Genomic DNA, 12,060 nt, shown 5'->3' with positions numbered 1-12,060 from the left:
AAAGGCGTCAAGTGGAAATAACCAGAGGAACCCCCCCCCCCCCGGAGGGCAGACTGGAATCCACCCAACAGCCTCAAGAATGGGAGAACCAAAGAACAAGATAACATCTAGCAGCATGGAGCCGTCAGGAATGTGCCATCTACTGATTGATTCAGCAACAGCATGATGAAGCAATTCCCATAGATTGGCATAGGAAGAAATTCCTATAAAAATGGACTCTAGAAAGTGAGAACTTTGAGGTCTGATTCTGCAAACCAACTTCCAGGAACATCAGATGAGCATCTGACAAGGAAGGCCCTGCTCCCTCCTCATGTCCAGGCCAACTGGCCAGTGGCTTGGCATGAGCAACTCTAAGGCTGGTAACTATGATAACAACCTTGCAGAACCTCTGTGTGTGTGTGTGTATGAATGAATGTGTGAATAAATATGAAATTGAATGGAATGTTATAGCTCTAACTAACTGCTTACTATGATTCTTTCTGTATTCACAATAAATGTGTTATTTTGCCTTTTCCCCTTTAATAAGATCCTGCTGGTTTTTATTTTATTGGTATAACATTGAAGGGGAGGTCTTTGATTGTATTCTTTATTTCCTGTGGGAATGCTAAGGACGTAAACCACAAGGCTCGTCGCATGACCACAGCTGTAGTGGTGGACCTAGCAGCCATGTCAGCAATGTCAAGTGAAGCCTGTAGAGCTGTGCGTGCAGTCATTTGGCCTTTTAAGACCAACAATCTAAATTGTTCTCTCTTTTCCTCTGGAATCTTGTTAATAAATTCCATAAACTTTCCACAGTTTGAGGCCGTATTTGACAACTAATTTACCACTCTGAATTGAAGCGTGGAGGAAGAATATACTTTGAGGTCGAATAGGTCCAACCTTTTACTATCCTTATCGCAGGGCATGGACCAAAAGGGGTGGTGTTTGCCTCTCTGGTTGGCCACTTCCACTACCAGCGAGTTGGGTGCTGGGTGTGTGAATAAAAATTCTGATCCCTTCGAGGGAACATAATACTTTGTCAGCCCTTTTACAGGTTGGAGGTATGGTAGCCAGAGTTTGCCATACCATGTTGGCAGATTCCGTGATAGCATTGCCAATCAATGGGGTTATCTTTGATAGGGAAGATGTCTGTGAGATATCCGTTAGTTCATCCTGAGTTTCCGGCACTTCCTCCAGAGCCATCTTGAACTCACTGGCCACTCTTTTGAATAACTTTACCCACTTCCAAAATTTATCTGTGATGATTTAGAGCGGAGGCGTAATTGCCACATCCGGTGAGGAGGATGAATCATTGTTGGTTGGCGAGATGTCAGGAGCAGTGTCCTCTTCCTGCTCTGCCATGGGTTCATCCCTGGTCTCTGTAACGATGGTCTCCAAGGGTGGAGGTGTAGCTCCGGTGTCTTCCCTACGTGGGCTGGAGTGCCTGCTGTAGTGCCTTCGGTAAGACCATGAGGGATCCCGGTATGGCCAGTGACCAAGGAAGGGCCTGGTAACCATACCATGGGGTAACCATACCATGGTGGCATGCTGTGTGCCCATATGTGGACTGTGATCGTAGTGGCCCAGCTGCCAAAGGTGTTCTGATCAGAGAGGAATAGTTAGGGGAGAATACTCCTTCAGCCTCCTCATCTTCATCACTCAACACCTGTGGTGCTATCAAAGATAGCTGTTGCTCCGGTACCACTGGCCCCAGAGAGACATTGGTGCCCAAAAGAGGGACCCCAGAATTGAGGAGACCAAGTTAAAAAAGTATGGATTGGGTGAATGGACTGTAAGGTGGATAGAAAGCTGGCTCAACAGGTAGTGATCAACAGCTCGATGTCTAATTGGCAGCTGGTATCAAGCAGAGTGCCCCAGGGGTCGGTCCTAGGGCGAGTTTTGTTCCACATCTTCATTCATGATCTGGACGATGGGATGGATTGCATTCTCAGCAAGTTCATGGATGACTTTAACCTGGGGGGAGAGGTAGATAAGCTGAAGGGTAGGGATAGGGTCCCTACACAAATTGGAGGATTGGGCCAAAAGAAATTGGATGAGGTTCAACAAGGAGGAGTGCAGAGTCCATCCATTTAAGACGGAAGAATCCCATGCACTGCTACAGGCTGGGGACCGACTAGCTAAGTGGCAGTTCTGCAGAAAAGCACCTGGGGATTACAGGGGACGAGAAGCTGGATACGAGTCAACAGTGTGCCCTTGTTGCCAAGAAGGCTTATGGCATGTTGGGCTGCATTAGTAGGAGAACTGCCAGCAGATTGAGGGAAGTGATTATTCCCCTCTATTCCTCTCAGCACTGGTGAGGCCACATCTGGGAGTAGTGTGTCCAGTTTTTGGCCCCCCACTACAGAAAGGATGTGGACAAATTGGAGAGAGTCCAGGGGAGGGCAACAGAAATGATTAGGGGGGGCCGGGGCATATGACTTACGAGGAGAGGCTGAGGGAACTGCGCTTATTTAGTCTGCAGAAGAGAAGAGTGAGGGGGGATTTGATAGCAGCCTTCAACTACCTGAAGGGGGGGTCCAAAGAGGATGGAGAGCAAGGCTGTTCAAAGTGGTGGCAGATGAAAGAACAAGGAGCAATGGTCTCAAGCTGCAGTGGGTTGGATAGTACGAAAAACTATTTCACTAGGAGAGCGGTGAAGCACTGGAATGGGTTACCTAGGGAGGTGGTGGAATCTCCATCCTACAAGGTTTTGAAGGCCCAGCTTGACAAAGCCCTGCCTGGGATGATTTAGTTGGTGTTGGTCCTGCTTTGAGCAGGGGGTTGGACTAGATGACCTCCTGAGGTCTCTTCCAACCCTTATTGTCTATGAAAACAGATCCTTCTGATACAGAAAGTGGTGTAGTGCCAAGAGTCTCAGTGCCGAAGAGTGAGGTGCCGATTGCTTTGGGAGTGTGGTGTGCTGAGCTGGTGACAGGGCAGTTTGTGTCGGCACTGTTGCACTAGCAGCATTAGGCTGCAGCACCGTAATAGGAGCAGTTGTAGGTACTGTCTCCTTTAGCGCTGTTGACAGTGCCATGATGGAGATGGGCAGCCTAGAAGCCTTAGACTCCTCACCAGAGCGCTGGGTTCAAGTAGCAGCCTCCACATGGGCAGTCCCAGAGATGCCCAGAGTGTCACACGTCTTGAGTCATGGTGTGGCCAGCACCAAATGAGATCAATTTGGTCAGCAACTGTTTTCTGCTGGTCTGCTCTTTATGTAGTGAAGTTTTTTTGTTTTGGGGGGTTTTTTTTTTGCACATTTTCTGGTCTTCGGGAACCTTCGTGGTGAAGAGACCAATGACCTATGCCAGGAAGAGGTTTCCTGCCCTGGGTCAGAGGCTGGTCTTAATGACTTTTCCATTGAAATGAGTTTCAGCCTCAGGTCTCTATCTCTGCATGCCCTACCTTTCAGTTTGTCACAATGGGCACATTTCTGAGGAATATGAACTTCCCCAAGGCAACGAACACATTGAGTGCGTCCATCTGACACAGGCATCGTCTCTCTGTATGTTGTGCATCTTTTAAATCCTGGTGAACCAGGCGTTTCTCTAACTTAACACTAGCTGTACAAAAGGAAGGATAAATAAATTATATTTTTTGTATGGGAAGTAACACTAATAACTGAAACTTAACCTATCTAAACTATCATCACTCACTAATTGATCTAAATTTATCAAGAGACAATAGAAACAAAGGTTTTCAAAGGGACTGCTGAACTCCATCTCAGGCCAGGGACAGTTGCGAAGGAACTGAGGGGTCTCAGTTGCACATACGCTTGATGAAGTGCCAACAGCGTGCAAAGCAGGCACAATGCATGCATGACCGTACAGGCACTGCTGCTAAAACTCTCCAAGCAAAGGCACAGAGACGCACCATCACCTGGAGTGGTGCACCCATAGGGACCTCTCTCAAACAGTAGTAGTTAGGGAACAGGTTAGTAACCATTTCTTCTTCTTCAAGTGATTGCATGTCCATTCCACTTCAGGTGACTCACAAGCCGTTTGATCTTGACGTTGAATTTGAATCAGCTTGAATAAGAATTGAAGGACTACCCATACAAATCTTAGATTGTTGGAAGACGGCACTTTGTGCTGTTGCTCTTTGCGTGAACATGCATGAGACCGACTTTACATCATGCTACACTCAAATGACCTTGCTGTTCATGTGGTAGCCATATTTTCTTATCAGCCATTAAGTTAGTGGTGAATTTTGAACTGAAGACTCAAAAAAGGGACAAATAAATATTTGAAGAAAAGATTCTGGCGCTTCCACATTTATTTTCAGTGAGGAAGCTTAACATGAACATAAGAAAGTTGAGGTAGTGAGCCAATGCTACTGAGAGTTACTTGCGATGAGGATTTTTGTTTACAGGTGAACCATCTTGCTTTCTTCCACAATGTATCAAGTGTAGTAGAAACTCTCAAATCATGCAATGGTGCCAAGTAAGTTAAACCGACACTTTACAAGTAAACACAAGTCCCTTGCCAAGAAGGATAAATATTGTTTCAAGCGTTTGAAGGATCAGAATGAAAAAGAAGCACAAATGATGAAAGACTGTCACTGTGCTTCTGATAAAGCACTGGAAGCAAGCTACTTGGTTGCTGACCTTGTAGTGAAGGCAAAAAAAGCTGCATACAATTGCAGAGATGTTAATTTTACCAGCACACAAAGAAATGGTGAGAGTAATGTTAGGCGCAAATGCAGTCAATGAAGTTGCAAAAGTTCCCGTTTCAGATAATACAATAAGACACCACATTGATGACATCAGTTGACACAAACTCTGCTCTGAGAAAAAAAATCAAGCCTAGAGGAAAATTTGCACCACAGCTTGATGAATCAACAGGTATCAGTGGTCAGGCTCAACTCTCGGCTAAAAATCAGGTAAGTTGATGGAGACAGCAGAAAAGAAAAAGGTTTTATTTTGCAAACTGCCGCCAAGTCATACGACTGGAGAGGAAATCTTCAGGGTGACAATGGCCTTCCTTGAGGAGGGAGAATTGCACTGGAAAAATTGTCTTAGGGTTTGCACAGATGGGGCTGCCTCCTAGATTGGCAAAGTGAAGGGGTTTTAAGTAAGGTCAAAGAACAAAGACCAGATGTGCTGGAGACCCACTGTTTCCTGCAATGTGAAGCTCTCATGGCCAAAACACTGCCAGTAGAGCTTTAGTGTTAGCAGTAAAGATATTGAACTTAATAAAATCACGGTCCTTAAAATGTCTTCTTTTCTCGCTGTTTGAGGAAATGGGAGCAAAACATCAGAGTTTACTTTTGCTCACAAATACAGTGGCATTCCTGTGCGAAAGTTCACTCATGTTTGTATGAGCTGAGGGAGGAGTTAAAAACGTTCTCAACTTCAGAGGAATCCATATACGTGAACTTGATCTCTGATGTGGAATGGTATGCAAAACTTGCCTACCTGGCTGATATATTCCACCACCTCAATAAATTGAACAGGAAAATGCAAAGTAGAAACAAGAATCTTCTCTCCTGCAAGGATACACCGCATAGATTTAGATATAAGTTAACCCTCTGGCATGAAAAGTAACAAGAGGCACCACAGAAATGTTACACCTGGCAAACATCGCAGATCCTGCTGGCAGAATTTTGGTCAATGTCATTTGAGCATTTGAAAAGTCTGGAACAAAAATTCAGCTCATATTTTCCTTCAACCCATATAGAACATTTTGACTGGGTCTAAGAGCCCTGGAGTTCCCCTGAAATGGAAAATGCTAAGAATCTTACACTAATGGATCAAGAGCAACTTGCTGAATTAAGGATAGACCAGATTTTAAAATTAAGTTGGAAAATAGTCCAGAACATGCTCCCGATATCCCTGTAGATGCCATGAGAGAAACCTAGACATCTCCCTTTCCAACTTCCTAGCAGAGGGTCATAGCTCCAAGAAAGGCAGGAGGCAGCAGTGAAGCTGCTTTTTCGTAGCTACAGGAAGAGGAGAACAGCAGCATGGGCCCTTAATGCTGGGGAGGTGGAGGACCAAACCACCTTACCCCTGAAATCCTTGATTGACAGAGAAAGGAGGGCAGGACAAGGATCAGAGCAAATACCAGCCATGGTGAGGGAGGCAGGCAAGGATTTGTTTGTCCCCAATGTCACATGCACAAACAGTCCTGGATTAATATGGGTAGGGCATAGAAGAGAAACAACGGAACTTTCTCATGTGTCAGGTGAACAAAAAGTCCTATTTCTACTGCCCCTAAGATAAAGCAACTGGGGGCCAGACCCGGAAGTGCCTCAGCTGCTGAAGAGGTGTAGGGGAAGATTAAAGAATAGGAAGTAAGTCCTGTTTTACTGTTGCTGCAAACTGAACACTCAGCTCCTTCAAGTGAGTATGGAGACTAGTCAAACATGCTGGCAACTGGGATAGGTGAAGCAGGGCAGGGAGAAGATCTGTGGCTTGTATTATTTCAGAGGGCTACACCAGCAGGGAAGATAGAAACAACAGGAGAGCCCTGCCTGCAGACAATGGGTGCATGTCTAGTTGGTGAGCACCCAGTTTTCTGTAGCAATGGAAGTGGATAAGCTTCAGTGTTCTGATCAAAATACTGTTTCAATTTGCAGTTATGAACATTTAAGAATTGTAACAAGTGCACAGAGGATCACAATATTTTAAACTATACCAAAATATTTTTAAAAATAGTATTTTGACTGTTCTCGCTCAGTATTCTAGGTATTGGACAGCTAAACAGCACTTCTGTATCTAGTCAAATTAGGATGTAATTAGCCCTGACTCATTAAAACTTGCAGCTGGCCCATGCCAGCTGACTTGGGCCAAGGGGCTTTTTAATTGCAGTGTAGACGTTCAGGCTTAGGCTGGAGCCTTGGCTCTAAGACTGTGCGAAGTGGGAGGGTCCCAGAACTCAAACTACAGCTCACACCGGAACATCTACACAGCAATTAAACAGCACCGAAGCCCACGAACCCACATGAGTTGGCACACCGCAGGTGTCTAATTACAATACTGTCTAAGGAGTCTTGGTGTCCTTCAGTGTTATCATAAATATATACTCAAAGGATGGCATGATCTCCAGAGAAAAGTTTTCTATACAAAGCAGTAGAAATCTTGTGTCACTGACCTCTTTATGAGCAGGCCACACAACATCTGTAGTGTTCTGGGAGACAAACCGAAATAATTTTTGTCTTTCTAGTGGCATTTAGCCATGTTGTCTAGATAAATAAAGGTACTTTTTTGGATTTTTTCCTTCTTTAAAAATACGAAGAACAAAAAACCCCACACAACAAGAAAATCCCTACAAAAGCTACATTACAAAATCATGAAGCCTGCAAAATTAAATATCCACAAGTCAGGAATTGCCAACATAAAGACTAGACACACACACAACTGTCTGTCCTTAAAGGGGAATTTTTTAAAAAATGTTTGATGAAGAACAGTTTAACAATTTTTCAAGGAGACTACTATTTTTTTTTAGAACATTTGTACAAGCAAAACAACTGGAAGGGGTCTAAACATTCATTTTAGCATATAAATAAAAGTCCTCGCTGTGAAAATTTGTTTTGATTTGAGAGAGTGCACTTTTGAAAATAAAGTGGTAGAAAGCTCATACGCTAAGTTCGTTTTCTTGAGAATGCTTTCATGGCTAACTGAGGTCCCAATCCAGGAAAGTATTTTTGCACATGCTTAACTTTAAGCAGGCAAGTAGTCCTGCAAAAGTCAATGGCTATACTCACATGTATCTTCAAGTACACACTTACATGTTTTCCTGAATCAGGGCCTTAGATACGTGGTGCAACAGACTGCTCTAAATCAGGGCAATACTTAAGTGGCTAAACTTTCAGCAAGGACTTAAATGATATCCCAAATTAGGGCCACAATTTGCAAGATAACAACTCCCTTCAATGGGGTTTTTAAAATGCATGGATCAAGGCATTCTGGTGGTGTCTAGCCAAATAGTTCCAGACTATTGTATTTACACTGTCTGTGCTTCTCCCACCTCTCTTCCCTGACGTCCCACATGACAACAGCGCTTTGGAGTCCTAAAGAGTGAATTTCCGTATTTTATTTTATTACCTTCTCAATAGTATTCTTTTAAAAAAGAAAGAAACCCTGTGGCAATATTAAACCAAAGCTCTTGTGAACACTAAGGTGGTATGATGAAGCACGCAAAAGCCAGAAAATGCCAAAGTTAAAACTTCATGTCAAACTCCTTTCTGCCACCTTGTGTGGAAGCATAACAATGCAGACTTTAAGAATATAATAACATTTCTTAAATACAATGTAATTTCACATAAAACAACAGTAAGGTTGCAAATTCAAGCATCTGTAAGCTAGGAAATGCTAAAATTAAGACAGTCAGCTATGTTGCATAGTTCAAATTTAATGGTATGTAATGGCAACCATTAAGTAGGTTTGCTGCTGAAAGAGTGTGACCAGTACAATTATACTCTTAAAAATTACACTAATTTGTGTTACTTACCGTACTTTTATCTTTCAGAAGTTTTTCTATCACTTCAATTAACATTTCTTTTTGCTCTGGATCAAGACTAAAAAACAGAAACAAGGCAAAGGATAGGTTTTTTTCATTTTTAAAATATATTCCTTTAACATTTTATGGTCAGGTTTACACTTGAAACAAAGATAAGCTAGGCTTAGCAAGGAGGGGAAGGAAACAAACAAGGGGAAAGTGAAATTATTTTCAAACCAAACACATGGTATTGTGGGGAAGGAGAAAGATGCAGAGGAGTGTGTGAAACATAAAATGGCAAAGAATAGTTCACATTAATTTCTGTTACAGCATTCAGACAGTTCACTATTCTGGAACTAAGCAGGCACCCCAACTCACAAAAAACACGAAACACACGAACATTCAGAACAGGGTTGGAGGATTTGGAGGGTTAGTTTTCTGTTTAATAAAAAAAAATTTTCTAACCCCCTTCATCAGTAAAGATCAGAATTTTGAAAACTGCTTGTTCCATTAGTCTGACCAGTAACAGGTTAGAGTCCTGGAATCTAGTTTTTAAAAAAGCTATATTCAACAGAGCATTACTCTGAGTTGTTATGGGGATTACTAGGAAATACAGACCTCAAGTTCAAAGTTCTATATGAATAGGCATAGGGAAGATAAGTGTTATATTTCAGAGAAGGAAAATATGAACATGAGTTACGATGCCATGTATACGCACACATCTGAGATTTACTGCAGCCTTAAATTGTTAAGATAGGAGAACACAAGCAAGCATGTCAGCTTCAACTGTCCACTTCCCAAGGGAAAAGACATTGAAAGAAGGCACTGTCATACATTTTGGAAAGTAATTACTTAAATATCTGAAAACCCTTTCAAAGTGATCCATATCTTTCATCTTCAAAGACTTAGGGGCAAAACTCTCATGGACTGAGTTGACATAATGGAATAAGAACAAGATAACACTTATGAACTAAACAAAAACTGATTCTTATCAGATAAATAAAAGGTTTTGCTACGAAGACTGAAAACAATTTCAGGTTCTTTAAAGCTGACATTACATGGCAGAAATAAGCAGCGGTTTACAGTAGAAATTAACTAGAGCACAGGAATTAAATGCTGACAAATTAGATTTTTGTCTGTTCTCAGTACCATTCCTTTATTTTGAAAAGTATTGTTATTTACCCTACAGTATTGTCCACAAAGATCCTATTCTAGGTGTGCATGCATCCCATGCACACATCATCAGATTTTTATTTTTTAATAAGAGTGTCCATCTCCAGGGCTGTGTCTGCACTCCACCTACCCTTCCAATCATCTTAGCCAAGGGCATAAGGGGCAGGAGATCCCCAATTACCACTCACTTCCTTTACCAATAAGAATCCCACATGGATAGGACTGCTAATCATCAGGTAAGTAGAATCTGTGTGGACAAGACACTATACAGCAACTGGATTCTTCAAGGTAAGACATCATGCTCTCTGAGTGATTGTCCTTACAGATTCTACTCTCTGTCACTGAAGAAGTTGTTTCAAGCCTGGAGGTGGAAAGAGAGGTCCTACTTGAAGAGTGACTGCAGGACAGCCTTAACAAAAGTTGGCATCAAATATGAAAGCCTATACGGAGGAATAAGTAGTAAGTAAATGAACCATGCTCCAGGCAACATCTCTACATATTTCAGATACGGGTATATTACCTAAGCAAGCAGTGGTGGCTACCTAAGCCCCTAGTGGAATGAGTTCTAAGGAGAGCCAAAGGCTCCTTCTTAGCTATCTGATACCCAGTCTCAATACAATAAAAAACCCACTAAATCCTTTCTGCAGAAGCCACAGTCAGATAGACACAATCTAAATAAAAGCATCATGTCTAGGGTATGAAGTTTTATTTCATGTTGGATGGAATGAGGTTTCAAAAAAACTGGAAGGTGGATGGATTGATTAAGGTGGAAATCCTGTCCTACCTTAGGAAGTAACTTGGTGTGAGGCTTAAGAGTGACCTTGGTCTTTTTGAAATAGGGCATAAAGGGGATCAGCAGGAAAGGCCTGAATTCTTTTCACTCTCCTGGTGGAAGTAACAACCATCAAAAAGGCTGTTTTCATTGATAGCTGAGAAAGAAAGCAGGTTGCCATAGGCTCAAAAGGAGAGCAAGAGTCCCATTAAGCCAGTGAGAACTATGTTGATGTTCCAGAAAGGTGAGGGGAATAGGGGGGTGTGGGAAGAGGACCTCTAACAGGCGGAAGATATGAGTGAGGCTCTTCGAAAACCTTGAAGCCATGAGATTTGAAATTTAACCCCAAACTGGAGGGTAATTTGCAGAGAGCGCTGCTAAATGTACCATGATTGAACTGACGAAGTCCAGATTGCTTCAGGTTAAGTAAGTAGTTCAGAATAACCAAGACTGAGGTTGTCAATGCAAGAGCTGCTGCTGAGCCACCAAGTCAGAAAACCTCTTCCATTCAGTTCTTTAAGTCATTTTGGTGGACAGTTTTCTGATTTTTGACAATGTTTTAGAATTTAGAATTAATAAGTCATCTAACCAGCATCCAGGCTGTCAAGTATAACAAATGCAGAGTACAGGTGCAAAATCCAGCCTTGCTTCTTGGAAATTATGTCAGTGAAAAGTGATTAAGGTGATTGGTGGACAGGCTGACAGATTCACCTGGGAGAAAAACAAAAAATGCCTGGCCATGTAGGGGCTATCATGACCACAGTGCCTTCATCCCATTTTAGTTTCCTGAGGATACTGGGTATCAAAAGAAATCGGTGGGAAAGCGTAGAACAGTCTCTGTGCCCACAGCAAGTAGAAAAGAGGACATCAGCAAACCCAGGCTTGACACGCCTTTGGAGCAAGATGTCCAGCATTTGTTGCTAAGTAGGGTAGAAAGGAGGCCCGCTATCAGGAATCACCACCTGAGCAAGATGTCATGGGAGGACTGAATCATGAAGGACCTTTCATAGTTCTCTGAAATGTCCCTGCTAAGTTGATCCAGTAGGGTGTTTTGTAGATCAAGTAGGCGGAGAGTTCCTGATCTAATATGATGAAGCAGTTTAGAAAATGTGTCACTTTTGACGGAGTAGGGAGGATCTCTCCCCACTACCTGCCTGTTGGAGTGAATCACAGTAGTGTTGTCTGTCAGAACTTGAACAATGAGGACTCATAGAAGGAGTAAGAAAGCCTTGCATGCTAACTGTATGGCCCTGAACACCAGGACATCTATATACAGGATGGCCTCCTGTGCCAACCGTAGTCCTTGAATCTTGATGATCAAAATGGGCTCCCCTTCCTTGAGTGGAGGCATCCATCACTAAGGTCTTGGTAGGGAGAGACAGAGGAAAGGAAATGCTGTGGTTCTGCCTAGCAATTTAGTGAGGATAGGAATTCTGAAGGAATAATGACCAAGGGGGACTATGCTGGATCTGTTTGGTAGATATACTGATCTCAACCATCTTTGCAGAGTCTCAAGGTCAAGTCTGGCTTGCTGTGAGACATAGATGCATGCTTAAATGTATCCTAGGAGTTCAAGTACATCCTCACTAGTGTTTTGCGATGCATCTGGAGCCGTCTAATCGATTATCATTTAGAATCATTGCTGACGTAAGTATGTTACAGCCAATGTGAAATCTGACACTGTCCTGGTGAATT

The 12,060-nt window shown here is 42.7% G+C and overlaps 1 protein-coding gene across 3 annotated transcripts in view; it reads right to left on the bottom strand.

Annotated features, from left to right (window-relative positions):
* AP3B1 (adaptor related protein complex 3 subunit beta 1) overlaps window positions 1–12,060 on the bottom strand; it is a 343,754-nt gene that overhangs the window by 234,348 nt on the left and 97,346 nt on the right. For all 3 annotated transcript variants that reach the window (XM_084629231.1, XM_084629233.1, XM_084629232.1), the window contains exon 6: window positions 8,433–8,499. In XM_084629231.1, coding sequence (XP_084485357.1) covers window positions 8,433–8,499 — 67 coding nt within the window. The remainder of the gene's footprint in view (window positions 1–8,432; window positions 8,500–12,060) is intronic.

This window comes from Lepidochelys olivacea (genome assembly GCF_965140295.1).
Source record: "Lepidochelys olivacea isolate rLepOli2 genome assembly, chromosome: 5".
NCBI lineage: Eukaryota > Metazoa > Chordata > Testudines > Cheloniidae > Lepidochelys > Lepidochelys olivacea.
This window is presented reverse-complemented; position numbering and strand designations above follow the sequence as displayed.